The sequence below is a fragment of the Lepisma saccharinum genome, chromosome 17 (assembly GCF_977018435.1).
Source record: "Lepisma saccharinum chromosome 17, izLepSacc3.1, whole genome shotgun sequence".
Classification (NCBI taxonomy): Eukaryota; Metazoa; Arthropoda; class Insecta; order Zygentoma; family Lepismatidae; genus Lepisma; species Lepisma saccharinum.
In genome coordinates this window covers 1,626,866-1,645,324 of record NC_139245.1, presented here as the reverse complement: position 1 = coordinate 1,645,324, position 18,459 = coordinate 1,626,866, and the positions used below count along the sequence as shown (strand labels likewise).

The following is an 18,459-nucleotide window of genomic DNA, read 5'->3' as shown; positions in this document are numbered from 1 at the left end:
TATCTATTTCACTTAATCATACCTTTATTGTAATATTACATATACACAAAAGTTCAGTGCCTGTGGTTCACTTTTTGGTCGTCATGACGTACTTCACTTCACAGGTCATCCCCAATGCGGGACAAATTGCGGGATGCGCGATCTGTCCTCTTTGCTGGCGGCTGCTGCGTTCTTCGGTTTCCTTTATCACACAACGTGCAACCAACTTCGTGTTCCGACGTCAGACAGATAATGCCTACCAGCACAGACAAGAAATGAATGTCTACGTTGTTAGGCTACGTTATGTTATAAATACACTGCAAATGTATTATTTATGCCGAGAGAACTAAACCTGAGAAGCCTAACCTAACAACTAAGGAATGTAGCCTAAAAATGCAAGCATTCCAAGGTGACATAGAATAAATGCATGGGTGCATATTGCTGGTGACGTCACTACTTCAACAAGTGGTCACGTTTTTTTGTGGGCGTGGCGCAACCCATAGCTGACGTTAGCTTAGCATGCGCTTAGCATCTGCTGACCTAGCGCTTCCTCTCAAGTTGTAACAATACACTACCATTATAATATCCCCTTTCATTTGTTTTAATACTAATTAAAAGCAATTTGATTGGATAGTGTCTTGTACTTTTACATCATTCGATGACACGCAAGTGATTTGATGTTTTAGCAAAAATTGTTAAAACAGATTGAATCTCTTATTGCAGGTAATGTAATTTTTTTATCCCCTTTTCTCCCACGAAACTGACATTCTGAAAAAACAGTTCAATTTTACTTTGCCATTAATTAATTTCTGGAATTTTCTGTGTGTAATAAACTGGCGAAGTATTAAAACTATCTTGAGGCTCTCTATTAATAAACATGAGTAGCCTCCCCCGGTGGCGCAGTGGTATCGTCGTCGCCTTGTAATCAACGGGTCCTGGGTTCGATACCTGGTGGAGGCACATTGCACAGTGGTTTGGATCCTGGCAGGCCCAGTCCCAATTTACCATACTGTATCGGACAAACGGCTGAAATTTGCTACCTAATTTAATTTGAATATTCGTACTTACGTATTCTGCACTGAGAAACATTGTTGAAGGTGGCATTTCACGGAAATAAGCTCTATTTGCGACATCGAGTAAGTTTTCTTCGTTTCTTTTTGCCTTTGGTAACACGCAAAATGGCGGTCACAGTTTCACTACCTTACTCGGCATGCAGTGTTTCCACCCCACTGCCCCAAAAATATTTACGTAGCCCCACAAACCATTGGCGCGTAGCCCCACGAACCATTTCTGGTAAGGTTAGGTTTGGCCACGTTTAGATTACAATAGTTAAAAATTGGTTTAGATAAAAAAAATGCTTAGCCCCACGAACCATTGACACATAGCCCCACAAACCATTTTCGGAAACGTACCTTCTTCAGTTACAAAAACACATGTTTGGAAACACTGACCATGATTATGTCATCACACACAGGCAACACCCGGCTGTAATATGTTTTTGGATAGTAAAAGTGATACACCATATATACATACACATACAGTGCTGTAGTCCCACAATTTTCAGAGAGTACACGTCAAGATTAGTGAAGTGGACCCGGTTTCCATTAACTTTGGGTTATGTTCCCATTAAAATGTAGGTATGAAATCAAGTAACTGTACAAAAAAATAATTCTATGCACATTACAATAGAGAAGGCATTGTTAAAAAAAAAAAAAAGGTAACAGTTTGATATAGGCAAACAGATTTCAGATCTTCAATTTTACAGGAGAAAATACATACGGAACTGAGTTTCTGTATACTTTTCAAAGGTCTTGGAAGTGTTTACTCCCTTTGTTCAATTTATTCTGCCAGTAAATCATGTATTTTTCGACATTAATATCTCTCAAATGCACAAAAGCTCTTACCTCCATTACGTTTGACTACATGAACCAAAAGTTCTGTGCGTTCGATGACTAAACCCCTAGTCAGCGTTTCCAAACATGCCATTGTTTTGCCAGAACATGACAATTTTAACTATGTTTGCCTAAACTAACATTACCATGCATGGTTCGTGGAGCTATTTATGAATGTTTTATTGGGGCTATCATTCATGGTTCATGGGCTATTCGAATGGTTTGTGGGGCTATCCGTGAATGATGTTGGGGCTACACGTGCATGGTTCGTGGGGCTACGCGTGCATGGTTTGTGGGGTTTTCAAACCCAGAAAAAATACAAAATAAGTAACACGAAAGTAGGAATTTTGTCAGTGAGTAGTTGGAAACACTGCATACGCACAGATGATAGACACCGCTAGTCAAGATTTGCCTGCCATATTGTGTGTACACAAGCCAAAGAGGAACGAACAATAATGTGGAAAATTGAGGCTATTTTCGTAAAAAAAAAAAAGCGAAATCCCACCTTAAAGAATGTTTCGGAATGCATAATAGTATGTTATGGGCTACAGTACAACATGTTATTGTATTTTATTTTCTTTTTGATATTGCTTTTGTGAATTATGAATTTCTATACTATTAATGACTGTATTAATGCTACTAAGTACAATTAAAAATTAAGAAAATAACAGAAATAGCAATAATTTTCTTGTAATGATTTTCCATTTAAAATTTAGATATGACCAGCCGAATGGAATCAACAACTATAAAGGCAAGAAGCCAGGAGCTCTTACAATCAGGATCCTATACTGATTGTGAATTTCTGGTGGGAGCTGAAGGGAAGGAAAAGGTTTGTATTTTCAAAGGGAGTGTATTTTTTTAATGTATTTTTGTTCTACAGTTGCTGTCGAGCAAATAACAAAACAATAATCCGCCTTCCAATTTCCAAGTGACGGCACATGAAAGCAGTGTAGCAACTGAGCATTGAGTGCAATGAAATTCTGATAGGAAACACAGTACATGATGCCTTAGTATGTAATACATAACCCTAAAACACTACCATGTTCCAATATTACAGTGTAACTTGCGCTACGTAAATTTTACGTACATGAAGGAATCGATTTTCAAAACAACCTCTACATCATGAAATCAAAATGACGATTCTTTGTGAACATTATTTTGTTTATTTTCCTTATATTGGTGTTTTAATTTTCATTTTAAAATGTATAAACATGGTTTTGTTAAACATAGAATATTTTAAGAGAATGTCTTGATTGACAAGCCCATACATACATTAAGAATAAAAAACAAACAATAATAATATTCATAACACTGTAAATAAGGAACAAATGTAATTTTATAGTCTTACACGAAAATAGTGCATGGTTCTGAACTTTTGTTTCAAAATCTAACTATCCAAATCGAATTTACAAATGTCAAAATTAAGTGAAAGATTTTTCTCGTTTTACTAGAGCTACGTAAAATTGACGTACAGTGTACAACATAACAAACTAAATCAAGATGATCAGCGCTTGCACCCCTCCTTACCACAGTGCTGCTCAGGATGTGAATCGTTGCAGATTGGTGGGGGGAAGAAGCAGAGACAAACACACACACACAATATATATAAATATATATAATGTCATTAGAAGTGGCTGCGGTGGCGCAGTCGGTAACGCGTCTGACTACCATGCTAAAGGTCCCGGGTTCGATCTCCGGCCGGTTCAAATCCGGGAACTTTTCTATTGATGGAAGCGGCCCCGGCGCCCACCCAGCATCGAATAACATGGGTACCTGGGGGGTAAAGGCGGTCAGGGGCATGATGCTGATCACATCACCCCCACTCACGACCGGATCAAGAAAGTGTGGGACGTTACCCCCACATCCCCTATACGCCTTCATTATTTTATAAAACATACAATATATTATATCAACTGTCCATTTAAAATTTGATTGCACATTTAAGATTATAATAATGGCTACTACCAATGCAATGAACGATGCTTTCCGTGACTAAGGAGCAAAGATTACGAGACATTAAGAAGATAATTGTTTCCTTTAAAAAATTCACATCTAAATTCTCTTGCGTGTTTTAGTAATATATTTATATACAGTACTTTGTAGTTGGTAGCTGAATAAAGATGAGAAATGGAGAAGAAATAACAAGTCTGATTAATTTCTGTGTTCCAGTAATTGCTGGGTTCAGAAATGCCATTAAAGATGAGGAGGCTCTTTGTTGTCCATTCCTTATGTGTTTTAGATATTATTCCAGTACAGTATATTCGACTCCCAAACAAATTGTTTATGTTTGTTGTTACAACCAAAACTCTCTCCCCCCGGAAAAGTTTGGTGGGGGGGATTTCAGGACGAGATCGTTGGTTGGGAAATTCCCCCTCCCCCCAGGATTTCACACCCTGAACTGCTGCTGACAGACTGCTTGAAGCACTGCTAGCTGGAGGGGTGTGTAGGTGAGGTGGAAGGTAGGGAAGGAAATTAAGGGCACACCACACGTAAATGTTTTTACGTATGGTAGTGTTTTAGGGTTAATAACAACATTGTTAACTTTGTAGTGATAAAATTTTTCACTTAATAAACAGTTATATTATGTTTAATGTAAAAAAAATTAACCATTGTTATAACTGTATCTTTAATTTCAATAAAAATGAATGTCTGATGAAGGAAGCGTGTGTTCTCCTGAAACGTCACAACAAAAATTGTGTTTTTATGCTTGTAACACCTGAAGGCTACAAGAGAAATAATTCTACAATGCAAGCAATGCATACATACAAGGAAAACAAAAGCTGGTACATTGAAGATGCTTTGTTAATTATAATTAAAAAATATAAGCGAATAAAACACTTTCGTTCCAGATGTTTGCAGCACATAAACTGTTACTGGCAATTGCAAGTCCTGTTTTTGAAGCCATGTTTTTTGGAGAACTCAGCAAAGAAGAGAAGATTCAGATCACAGATATATTGCCAGAGGCTTTTCAGCTGTTGTTGAAGTAAGTGTAAATTTAAAAGTATGTTTCACTGGTTTCCTTCAGGTTTTCTTAGTCAGTGCTATTTTATTTCAATATAGGAGATTACTTTTGTTATCAATTCATTTGACTTAATATGTCTTCAAAGTACTAGCACAAATGGTCACTTCAAATTTGTCATACAAAGGTTAAAAAAATACTCTATAATATACTGTCACTGTAGTAATTAAATAACACTTTTTGCACATTGTGCTGCAAACTTTTGGATCTTACATCATGTGGGTCATTGCATGATATGATGATTAAATTGGACCCCAAAGCTATAATAATAATAAAAAACAAAAGATAAAGGAGATGCTATAGGCAGCCCAAAATAAACGCACAGGCTTCAGGACAAAAACGTCCGTATGGGTTTCATGTGACGTCAGGATTCGTCCTGCCACAATGTTCAGGGCCAAGCTTGTTTGTCTGCAAGGAAATACCCACCATGTAGCGTTCGTTACATCTGCACCAACTGAACGTTTGTTGTCAGCAATGTTGTTCCATGCCATGTGGAAATAGCAGTAATTTTCCATATGTTCAAGCTCTTTGCACAGTTGACAGAAAAAGATATGAAGAAAAATGAAGTTCTTTTGTGCGGTGTAGATCCATATGAACTGGACGATAACTCAATGAAAAGGGGGTGGAAACTTTTGGCCATCTACAAAGTGTGTAAATAAAGTAATGAGACTGATTTTTTTTTACCAAGTACATTACAATGCAACATTGTCTCCTTCAAAGTAATTGCCTTGTGAAGCCACACAGCGCTGGAGACGGTTCTTCCACTCCTGAAAGTCACAAGGACTCAAGTTGGGCAAATAAGGAGGCTGAGGAGCCACAGGAATGTTCTTACTGGCCAAAAAAATGTTTACTGAAATTGCTGTGTGACAAGGCACATTGTCATGATGCAACACCCAGTTCAGTTTGATGTTTGGTCGCACACGCATGACCCTTTCTCGCAATTTATTAGTCAACAGCTGATGAACAGTGGTGTGACTCAAATTCAACTCTGCCACGATCATTCTGACTGTCAACCAATGACTTTCCGGACTCTGTCGACATTTGCATCAGTTCTTGCAACCGAAGGCCTTCCACTGCGAGGTTCATCTGCAATTGACTTTCTTCCTTCTGCAAATGCCTTAAACCAATGAAACACCTGGGCCCTTGACAAAACACGGTCTCCGTAGGCCTGTTGCAGTTTTGCAAAAGTTTCCGTTGCACTGTGTCCAAGTCTGAAGCAAAACTTGATTGCATACCGTTGCTCGATGTTCGAACGCACAAGCAAAACCTGCTTCACTAAAACAATCGCTACAGACAACCAGGGGCGGCGCCAGAAATTTTCGACAGGGTGGGCAGAAGCTCCATATTGATAGATTAGGGTGGGCAGTATAAATGTAAGACCATATATAGTATACATGTATGTAAGACGTATGTATCCCCCTCTCTCTTACACTCCCGATTTTTCTCTTACTTCTTTGTCCTTTCCTTTTCTTGTTTTCCTCTATTATTTTCTAATCTATTCTCGCATCTTGTTCCATTTTCTTTCGCTTTGTCTCTGATGGACACAATTATTTCAAGGAAGTGTTTACCCATGCACAGCCATACATTCTAATCACATTCTCTCATGCATGTTAATACAGTGAAAAAAAATTGAATTAGGTTCAACCTTGTGTTGCAAATACAAGGCACATACTTGATTTTATGTATTCGGCGACAATGATAGAAAGTGCGATGGTAGACAATCATGAAGTTTCTCGTAATTTAAATGCATGTTCCTGAGCATAGTATTTTCATCGTATGAGTTTTTGACTGAAAGAGTTTTCTTACTCCTTGGGGGTCACTTTTCTTAGCTTACAAGGTTTGTACAACTGACAAATCTATCTGAATGTTTGCAGTAGGGGCGTTTGGGTGCCAACATTTGAGGGGCAAGGACAATATACGTTCTCTTGGTAGAAAAGGCTTAGCATAAAGAGGCCATAGTGCGGGGGCAAGAAGTGGCAAAATGTGGCGGGGAGTACTGCATCCCCCACTTCCCGCTCCTCTCGCCGCCATTGAATGTTTGGATTAAAATGAACGTCTTATTAGGAATGATTTAAATCACACACGGAAAACCAATTATTTGTTCATTGTCCATGAAGTATTCCTAGGCTAATGAAAGGCTATTTTGACAAAATATCACTCATAAGTAATAAACAAGTAAGATTGAGAAATCTGTTCAGAATTGAAGAAATTAATAGCCAAGTTGCTATTTGTTTTCTGAACTGTCATGTTACTAATGCGGGAGAAGCAATACACGTATGGTTACATGAACGTATTTTCTGAGGTAACAAAATGATTTAGGACACAAGGAATTCATCGAAGTTGATCACCGTACCAGTAATAATTCATCTATTTGTCATAGATGTCTTGGGTTGTATGGCGTGACCATTTCGAACACACTAGAATGTCAACCTCTAACCTGTGCAGCATACCCTGGAAACTTTATTCTTTCAGGACAACGAGTCCCTGGCGCCTGAAACCACTTTCAAAGTAATAATTTATGAGGGTTTGTATTTTGAGTGTCAGCATGTGTTTGTTTTCGCCCCTTCGATACATTCATCTAATCAGCATTGAACCTTATCGTCGTCATTATCAAAATTAGCAAAAAAAACAACTTAAAATGAAACAAATCAACCACAACTTACTCTTCCAAAAATGGAGTTTCATTAGTTCATACTTCTTAGAAATTGAGGTGGTAGTTTCAATTGCACAGCGTTTCATTAGTGGATCAAGGCAGCTAATTCCGTGAACAATGACGTTGATTTCCGAAAGTCTTAAATATTTGTCTCGGGCAATACACCCTCTTAAAATGGACGCATCTTCTGTGGTGATAAAATGACACGTTTGGTGCGAGTTCTTTCTGTATATTTTTCCCCCCAATGGCATAACGCTGTCTCATTATAGAGAGGTCCTGTGTTCGACTCCCCCCCCTCCTTTTGGTGGAAGCACAATGCACACTGGTTCGGACTACACGTTAAACTGTAGGTTTAGTCCCGATTAGCCTATCTGAGAATAAAAGTGGGCTTAAAAACAAACTAACAAAATCGTCTTCTGGATACTTCGTGGCATAACTTTTTTTTCTTTACTTCAGCTGCATCTACATTCTGTTGACATTTTTGGCTGATTCATGTGGCAAAATTTATGTGTGGAACGAGGATTTCTAAGTAGGCTAAGCCACTCATTAGCAATTGAATAATTCTGTAGCTTTTTCCATACTTAAAATTATTCACTTTGGTATTGTAGTGATTATTGTGATTCCTTCTTAATAGTAGAACGAATATAAAGTTGATATCTCGCATACCATATTGATATTTGAAGATGACGGAATATAAAAATTGTAATGAAATAAAAAAAGGGACACTTCTGGAATTTCAATGCAGAGCTAATTAAAACTATATTATACTCTCTAGCATACTTAAACCCGAAGGTTTATGGATGCAGCAATACAAGCGTTCCATCTGTCCCTATCCGGGGCAAGATCAGTCCAATCTTTCTCATCTTTGCCGATTTCTTTTAGGTCCATATCAACTTTATCCCTCCATCCTCGTCTTGGCCTTCCTACTGATCTATTACCATCAGGTTTCCCAACAAGAATCCTGTAAACTATTCTTTCCTCTGCCATTCGTGTCACGCGGCCTGCCCATCTAAGTCTTCTTGATTCAATTATTCTAATAATAATAATTAAAAAGTCAAAATAATGTATTGTGTTGCCTGGTGGAAGTAACGCTAAGATGATGATTTTATTTGTTTATTTAGAGATTATTTTAACCATACCCAGGCCGGGATTTATATACGTATGTGGAGGCCCGGAGCTGCAGTTCTCAAGTTCACCCTAAATTCTGATCTAATCTTGATCATACCCTGCATAATTTTGAGCCTCCTAAGCCTACTAACTGCTTTTAATCATGGAAGTGTTCATTTGATCACAGTTTTTGTTTCAATAGCTCTAGTAATTACTTTCACCTTCTAATGACAAAATTGGCTTTTTATGGGTTGATAATATGTGAACATTTCTAGCATAGATAATATTCACAAGTAAAATATACGTTATGAACACCAGAATACACTTATATATTGAATCATTCATATATCCCCAAGTATATGTACTTATTGAATTTGATTGGGTGGGCACAGGAATTTTTGGGTGGGCGCTTGCCCACCCGTGCCCACCCCTGTCGCCGTCCCTGCAGACAACCAACATGATGCTAGCGAGTTCCAACTTGCACTGATGGTGTATCACATGTTCATCCACCTCCCCTCCAAGTCCCACGTCGCTTGTTCGTGCGCAGTGCTGCCAGTCTCATTACTTTATTTACACACCTTGTATAGTTAACATGTGCTTATTTACTTGACCCAGCTATCTGGAATCAATTTGTTTTTGTATTTATTAGTGATTCAGTTTCAGCTTGAAGTATTTACATCCAGAACAGGTAACTGTAAATTCCAAGGCTCCACCATTATCATCACTATTACCTTTTAATGTTTGTTAAAGCATTGTAATTTAAAATGTTCGGGACATGCCGGTCTCCGTGGCGGAGTGATTAGCACTGAATGCTAAGATGCCAAGGGTATCAGGTTCGAATCTCGGCCTGGACATTCTTTGTGAGTGACCCTTGGGATTTGCACCACACCATGGGTTGTGGAGTTAGGACCCCACACTTTCTTGATCATGGCCGAAGGTGGGGGTGATGTGATCACCACCATGCTCCCTGACTGCCTTTACCCCTCAAGGATTTCCTCCAGGTACCCACTTTATATGATGCTGGGTGGGTGCCGGAGCTCCTTGAACAGGTGGAACAAATCCCAGTTCTCCCCTGCCAGGGATCATACCCGGGTCTCTTGTGTGGTAGTCCGATGCCCTAACGACTGAGCTATATTGGAGCTTGCGTCCTTCCCAAAACTCACATCCAAACTGATTTGCTTCAGTCTTTCCACAAAATCTTAATCTTACAATAATCAAGAACAGAGAAACAGAAAAATGCTGTTTTCCCATTGTTTCCATCAGCAAACCTTTCATCCCCCACACCCTAGTGAGGAGAAAAAAAAAATGTATTCAAACAGATGTGCCAACAGCCTGGCTAAAAATAGCATTCGAAAGGTAAACATGTCTTGAAACTTGCCTATAAGAATTGACGTTCCTTCTTATGTTGCAAAACGCTGCAATATGATTTTTGAATAACAGAATCAACAATTGCAGGAAATCGACATTGATAAATCCTCATGTACGAATGACCCACATTTTTTGAGGTACCCAAAGAAAATACTAACTCAACAATATCATCGTTATTCTATGTTTATCCTCATGCAACTGTTGCTTTGATATTTCTTGGGAGTTTTCCAGGAGGGGCCTCTTAAGCTAACCTCTGCCAAGAGGGTTGGTTATATAGTTCACCAGGAAACAGTATTTTCCTGTAAAACAGCTTCAAAGCAAGTTTAATCCCCAACACTGTCTCTGCCATGCATGGCACAGAAACAGAATGGAAGTAGCAGTTTTATCCTCACCAATGTTTTTTGCAGCTTTGAAACTGAGCATGCTGGCCACATGTGTTTAAATAAAACCACTCACCCACTTTCTCTTTTGCTCTCTTGCACAACCAGGGAAGAAACAACCAAATCGTCAGCAGTCTGTATTGGAGACAGTTAGTGGCCAAAACCTTCTCTGTCGTCTGCAGGGCATTGTTGCCACTGATTTCAGTGCAAGTGAGCAAACGTGGTGACAGGCTGTGCTGCGAGCAGTCATTTGGGAGTGCAAGCACAGATATCTCCACCAGCAGAACATTCACATCTATGACAATGTGGCAACAAAGGACTCATTGTCCACTCAAAAGAAACGGCAACCCCTGAGGACGAAGCACGTGCTGTCTCCAAGGCTTCTGCCAATGGATGAAAAGACCCATGTGATGCCCCGAAAGTCTGCTAGCAGAAGGAAATCAACGGTTTGGCACCAACTGTATCAGGTTAAACCTTCTACGCTATAAACTACTCAGAGTTCTTTAATTTTTTTATTTAAGTTCTGGCTTAAAAGCTTCTTGTAATAGTTCGCATAATATTTAATAAACAATTTTCCATATATTAAAGCTAAATGTATAAAAAATAGTGAAAAGGTTGGTTTACTAGTGTTAAACGTAGTAACATGAAGAATATGCACTTCACTTCATTTGGCAAATATTTAATAACGTATTTTTATTTTCATTCCAGTTTTGTATATACAAGGACAGTAGATTTTAAATCAGTCTCCCAAGTTGCTGATGTATACCGTGCAGCAAATAAATACTTAATGTCAGAATTACTTGAATGTTGCAGTGATTACCTTTGCATGTATGTCACTGCAGATAATGTGTGGTATGTTCTCCAGTTGGCTGTTGAATATGAAGACAAACATCTTAAGAACTGTGCTCTACAGGTAAGAAATATTGTGTTTATTTCTTCCTCTCTGCGTGCTGAATTCTGCCAGCTCTTCTGTTGAGTATTGAAAAATATGGTGGTCAGATGTTTAAACATAAAGGAAGAAAACCCTGACAATTGAATAACAGTATTTACTTTATTTCTGTTGTACACAAGTTTATAAAATTAACAGGGAACAATTGAAATAAAGAATGCTATATCAATGTCGATATTTGTATTAAGTTGTTGACTTTGATTCGTTTTTGTTATATAAGAGGCTAGATTTAAAAAGTCTTGTCGAGTGTTGTTTATTTCTTGCAATTTAATTTTAAAATTGCGTTAAAGTCTGCTCATCCTTCGCGTACTATATATATATTCAGTGTAAAGTAGTTGCACAATGTAGCATTAGTAGAATTATTATAATTATAGGATTAATACACTCCTGTAGCAAGTACATACATAACTGACATAAACAAATAATTAAGATATGAAACTTTTGAAGAAAACACCCTGAATAAAATTACAGGAAATACCTGACTTTATGCAATATGCAATAGAGAACTCGTGCAATGGACTTTGCATGCATTCTATTGATGTTAATGATGATAATCCGTGGCTCGACAGCCCTGGAAGAGCCTTGGCCTATCTCCCTCCCACAATCCTACCTAGAGGTGTGGAGATCTTCAACCGGTAATGGGGTGACGTGGGGTCAGAAAGTCGAACCCTCAGCTGTTTTAGGACATTTCGGAGACCAGATTACTACTCACTCATAGCTCCCCAATTTCCTCACAATGGTGGATTGCCACCAGTCCTATACACAGGTCGAAAATCCAGAGACTGAACCCATGCCGTCCCGCAGTCAGAGTCCAAGGCACAGTGCCTTAGACTGCACGGCCACGGAGGAGGACTCTATAATGATGTTACTAATGTAATTTCTGCCAGGTTAAAGTATGTTTGAATGTGTTTTTGTTACTGTAAACAGTGGTCAAAGTGTGAATTCATAGCTCGGAAAGGTGGGGTGTTTGTAGGGATCAGCTTCGAGACAGTGCAGTAGGTGAGGAATGTTTATATGCAAATCATGCTAGCTTAACTGGGAGTATAGCCCCCCCCCACCCCCAGACACACACTTTGAACTCTGGCTGTAAGTTAGTAATTGTTCTTTCAAGATTATTAATTGTTGTTTTTTTCCCTTTGTTTTAGATAGTTCACCACCACAGCAAGGCAGCTCTAGAAAGTTCCTCTCTTGAGACAACAACGCTTGAAACATTAGAAAGTGTTTTACAAGATGATGAGCTGAACATTGACACAGAAATGATCCTTTATGAGGCTCTCCTTCGTTGGTCAAAGAAAGAATGCGAGCGTCGAAGTCTTGAAGAAACTCGGGAGAATATTAGAGACGTATCTGGTGATGCGTTAAAGAAAATTAGATTCTTGACAATGTCATCACAAGTGTTTGCTGATGGCCCGGGAGATTTAAGTATGCTAACTTCGGAAGAAGTGTACTACTTCTTTATGCATAAGCATTGCACTAGCGAGATGGTGACAACATCTCCCATTAACATTAATTGTAAGACTAGAAACGTTAAGCCTAAAGAAAAAGTCAGACACATACAAACATATCATTTGCCTCTGCTGTCCCCTCAGTTTTACAAGTCTGAGGGAAATGCATTTCTTAATGAGGTATGTCAGTTCACAGTGACATCGCAGCTTATTGCTTTATATTTTCCAACACAGACAAATAAAAGTTTCCCACCAGATTATGTAAGCTTGCAAGATGAAAGTTTTGATTCTTCTTACAGAGAGATTATGCAGGTCTCTGTTGGTCATAATACATTTATTAGAACTTTTCCCATTGATCGTTGCAATCCCTGGAACAGTGAACAAAAGATTGTTATTTGTGAATTGCATGAAAATCAAGTAGGGAGTACGTGTACTTGCATTTCAGTAAACAAAGGAGATACAATTGCTCTTACTGTTAATATTCGTTCTGTAGGATGGTATCCCCTAATTTTGTCAGCATGCAAAGAGAAATGGTATAAGACCTTAAGTAGTTCGAGTAGTAAAACTCATCACTTTCTAAAAAAGTTCACAAAACAAGTTGTAAAATGAAGGCGAGTGTCTGTATCAGTGGTATAGCAGAGGTGATATAAGGGCCCTGCAGTGTTCTCTCGCAGAAAACGGCACTATGCCATTGGTCAGTATGTTATCGTATTTACTCGTGTATAATGTGCACTTTTCCAAAAGTTTTGCCCCCCAAAACTGTGGTGCATATTATGCACGATTTGTATTTGTGTATGCCGTGCATAATATGCACGGCATACACAAATACAAATTACCAGATCAGGTTTCTTTAGTAATAATAATTTTTAAAAAAACATGAATAAAAGTGAAATGGTAGTTTCCCATGATTTTTCATTTTGTATCGGAGCATTTTGAGACATGGATAAAAGCAGTACCATTCTGGAAGCATCGGATCATGCTCCTCTAGACAACCACGATGCGTAAAGTCTGTATTTCCCACATGAGAATAGAAAATATCTTGCAGAGGACTGAAAATCCATAATGTAATTATGTAGCTGCTGCTCCACTTCTAAAAAGTCTGCTTCTTGGATGGAGCTGCCTCAATTGCCTCACCATGTCAATTTTTCAAACCGCAGCCCTGTTGTCTGTTTTCTGCATATACCGCAAACTTGCAATTTTCTATTGCGCATTATATTGATATATATTTTTTTGTTGCTTTTCGCCATTAAAAACAAGGGTGTGCATTAATCATGTGTACATACGGTATTTCATAATTCCTAAATATGCAAAGATTTGTTACTTTTCCGTAATTATGAATGAGCTAGCATTTTTGCAAACTGCAGTGTGGCTGAAAATATAATGTAAAAAATTTATTTCAAGCAATGTTGATGAATAACATAAATAAATAGAAGTGCTTTTTTCAATAAAAATATAATTGACAACACTATTATTTGGTAATTTATATGGTGCAGTCACATGTGTAATGATAACTTAAATATAGCATTAAGATTTATTTAGGAAGTAATGTGTTGTTTTTTGTACTTTATAGAATGACCACTAATGCAAGTTAGTTAACCAATCATTCTGAATTGGTGCCTTCTTATTTCTTACCTCCTTTGGCATTAAGAAATAACTTCCAGTTCGCAGATACACAAAAATGTGGCATATATCTCTATTAGGGTAATTTACGATTACGGGACAAAGCTTTGTAACCATAGTTACTAAGCTTGTGGAGTAATTTGAGAAATTTTCCACTATTCTAGGTATACAACCCTTGATGGCACACCGATTATAGTAAAAAAAAATGTTCAAAAATACATGCAATTTGTCATTAGCATGGACATCTTTGTTATGATGTATTTTTTCCTATATGTAACTTTTCATTTATGAAGTAAAATATTTTTTGTATGAACTAAGTATGATAATTCATAATACCATGAAAAAAATAGCAATCAACAATACAATACAATGGGGGATGTGAATAATTGTTTTTCCCTAGCTCGTATGATCAGCATGGCCAAATTTTAATTTGATTATTGGAAGGTGGGGACATTATTTTTCTTCCGAGTAATAGTACATATGGCAACACTATTTCAAGCTACAGAGTAACCATGTGGTTTGGAGGAATCTTGTTTCACTGATTGGGTTACAAATACATTTCCACTGAAACCAAGATCAGTACATTCATTTGTTGTCATTAGCATGGACTAAGTATAATTCAATAATAAAAGTTATACTAAAATTAGAATTTACATGTTGAATGAGCTAACAGGGCTGTTTCAACCCAACATCCTAAAGAGAAAAGTAAAAAATGTTTGGTTTGTCATTAGCATGGGTAAAATGCAGTTAGCATTGAGCATGAATTTTTCAGCAATTAAATAAAATGTGAAAATTAAGTTCTGCTGCCTATATAGCATACAAACAGGTCTCGACTTGACCACCAGACTACGAGCCGCCTCTGCCACCAAAAAATAATCCTCCTAGGCCAGTGGTTCTCAACCTTTTCCAGCCTGGGACCCACTTCGAAGAATATTACTTCATGGGTACTAATCGAGTACTTTAAGAAACCCTCTGTTTACGCTTGCTTAAATAAATTAATCATACATACATCTAGAAAAGTAAATATGTAATTTAAAATAATAATTTACTCTAATCTAACATCTAAGTACACATGCTTAAATTGATAACATTTTTTATGTGGTTAGCTTTGCAATCCAAACAGTCTCGATAGCAATGTGAAATTATGACCGTTTACACCTCTCGGCAATCGCACACACACACACAAAGGTGGTCAGAGATATCAAGCGACACCTTAAGTCGACATGCATGTGATACAGATAATTAAGAACTCCTTACTGCAACCGAAACGAAAACAACAGATATCAGATTCCCTTGAGTTAAACATCAGAGAGATGCAGGTAAAGGGCAATGGTAGAGCGTGAACAACACAAATGTAGAGTTTAGAGTACATACAACGTGGGATGAATTTAAATTGTTAAAACAAATAGATTTTCAAGCCAGACTTTGCGACTCAGCAGTGGGTCGCAGCCCATAGGTTGAGAAACTATATCCTAGGCAGTAGATTTATCATACATATTCTATCATGTCAACACATGTCCAGGGACTGAACAAATGAATAGCACACTACCCTGAGGACTGAGACCAAATCAGTCTCAAACGTAGGTACATATATAAATTTAAAACGATGATTAAAAGTAAAAAACCAACACGAATCAATAGCTTTTAATATTGAGTTGGTAAGTTATTAAAATACATATTTTATTTTGTTAGGAGCCCGTCCCCAATTTTGTTTTACTTAAGCGGTGTATCCCCATATCGTGACAGGCAAAAATAGCCTGTGCGCTGAAATGACCATAATGTAAAAAAGCAATCAATCGACCAGCATCCACAAACGCACCTGTGGACACCACTGTACATACAAACAAAGCTTCAAGAAGCTAGTCATGGCAGTGTGCACTATATAGTAGGAATGGACCGATATTATACAGGGTCATCGAGACTGATTGCCAGGATTTTAAACTGTTATTATAATTATAAAAGTAGTATTTAATGGATATACACGTGTGTCGTCTTAAAATGTTCAGCAAAGTTTAAAGTTTTAGACTTAGCTTAGTACACATCAATATGGCACCATTTGTAGCTCTGGTGATGCCTAGACGTCATCTGAATCGTGTCCAGAGTTACAGTTGCTGCAGTGACCCTCTCTTAAAGGTGCTCCCCCGCATGCACACACGAAACTTTAAACTTTTCTGAACATTTTAAGATGCCACACGTGTATGCATTAAAAAGTTATTTTATAATAACAGTTTAAAATCCCGGCAATCATTCTCAATGACCCTGTATTTTCGCAGATACAATTTACCAGTAAACCACATTTGGTACACCCTGTCAAGTTTCCTGCGCTTGCTGAGCGTTAACATTTCTAGCAGAAACCACCCGGCGTTGCCACTGTAGAGACAGAGAACACCATGTTGCGAAAAGCTGAGGTTTGGTTGTGCATTAAGATATGCGGGAATGCACAAATGCAACCAGTTGCAACCTCCCCCCTCCCAACCTTTGATGGAAGTCAATTCTAGGGGGGGGGGGGACATTGGAAGCTAAGGGCACCTGCAGGGAGGCACAGGGGAGCAATTACCCTCACCCCCTCGATTTCAAATTTTACGCAAATAAAAATACATTTCGTAAAATTTTCTTGCTCTCAATACCTACTTTTCTGTCTCATCAAGTTCTAACCTGTAGCTAGGGGCAGTGGGAGTTGGCCATGGGTGCCGTGAGATCTAAATGCAAAAATGTTGTAAAAGAGAGAATACCACTGCATCCAGTGAAATTATTTGTGCCCTATTAAATCAATCTTATTTTCAATAGCAAAAATTGGAACTAAAAATTTTCTTGCTTGCAATTTATTTGTTTGCTATAGTGTGATCGAAAAGTCCCCGAACCTAAACTTCAAAAAAAAATTTTCGCTGGTCGTTATGATGATAATGTAATAATTTCTGTGGAAGCTGGTTTGCGAGGGTCTTGGCTGTATACGACACAAGAGATGGTGCTGGGGAGTGGCGCTAGCAGTGCTGGTAACAAAATAATCATGCCAGTTGCAAGGACAAGTTTGTCGGTGGAGGAGCGTGTTTTTTTTTTATAGTAGTATTTGAAAACGACATCATACAGTGCTGCGAACGAGAAATATGAGAGGCGTTTCGGGCGTTCTGTGAGTAAATCAACTCTTCATGCATTAATAAAGAGATTTCGTGAACATGGTAGTGTGCACGATAAACCATGTAGTGGGCGCCCTCTAGTTGTGACGAATGATGTTTTGGAAGACGTTGCCGCACGATTACAACAATCACTGCAGAAAGGACTGCGGCGGTTATCACAACAGGTGGGCGTATCATATGGCTCAGTACACAAGGCAACAAAACAGTTAAAATTACGGCCATACCACGTGAAAGTGGTTCAGGAACTGCGACCAGGTGACAATGGTGATCGAATTAAGTACTGTCGGTGGTTTCAACAATTCACTCTCAACAATATTGCTGTCCTTGATAAGGTATACTTCACGGACGAGGCCTGGTTCCATTTGTCAGGTCATGTTAATGCACAGAACACTCACTACTGGTCCACAGAAAATCCACAAATCTTACACGAGGTCCCCCTCAACTCGCAGAAAATTGGTGTCTGGTGTGCCGTGTCCAGATCACGATTATTGCACAGATTTTTTTCGAAAACTGAGTGAACTCTATTGGGTACCAGGACATTATACAGCAGTTTATCGTGCTTTTGGACGCCGATGAACGAGATGTGTGGTTACAGCAAGACGGGGCAACATGCCATACGTCCAATGCCACCATGACATTTCTGCGTGAATTTTTTGATGACCACCTGATTTCATCAGTGCTTTGGCCGGCAAGATCACCTGATTTAACCTCACCCAATTTTTTCTTGTGGGGTTATTTGAAGGGGAAAGTGTACAAAAATAATCCACACGATTTAGATACCCTGAAAACCAACATTGCCCAGTGCATTACTGTAATTAATGTGCCTATTCTGCATCGCGTAGCACGAAACATGTGCCGTCGCATACGTTTATGCATGCTGCACCATGGGGGACACTTTCAGCATCTCTTGTGA

General features: G+C 38.4%; 1 protein-coding gene across 2 annotated transcripts; it reads left to right on the top strand.

Annotated features, from left to right (window-relative positions):
• Positions 1 to 459: 459 nt before the first annotated feature.
• On the top strand, positions 460 to 14,600 carry LOC146001461 (TD and POZ domain-containing protein 4-like). Of its 2 annotated transcripts, none has more exons than XM_083138786.1 (5): positions 460 to 702; positions 2,588 to 2,700; positions 4,721 to 4,854; positions 11,107 to 11,311; positions 12,493 to 14,600. In XM_083138786.1, the coding sequence occupies exons 2-5, from the start codon at positions 2,590 to 2,592 to the stop codon at positions 13,399 to 13,401; spliced, it is 1,359 nt and encodes a 452-aa protein (XP_082994912.1). In that variant the 5' UTR covers positions 460 to 702; positions 2,588 to 2,589; the 3' UTR covers positions 13,402 to 14,600. The 2 variants fall into 2 exon arrangements, with proteins under 2 accessions (XP_082994912.1, XP_082994913.1); XM_083138787.1 differs by having other exon boundaries at positions 464 to 702; positions 12,497 to 12,672.
• The last annotated feature ends 3,859 nt before the right edge of the window (positions 14,601 to 18,459 follow it).

Bases quoted from the DNA above. Each gene is read 5' to 3' on its own strand.
- LOC146001461 (XM_083138786.1), top strand. From the start codon at position 2,590: ATGACCAGCCGAATGGAATCAACAACTATAAAGGCAAGAAGCCAGGAG. The intron at 2,701-4,720 runs GTTTGTATTTTC...CTTTCGTTCCAG, and splicing joins GAGCTGAAGGGAAGGAAAAG to ATGTTTGCAGCACATAAACT. The intron at 11,312-12,492 runs GTAAGAAATATT...CCTTTGTTTTAG, and splicing joins TTAAGAACTGTGCTCTACAG to ATAGTTCACCACCACAGCAA.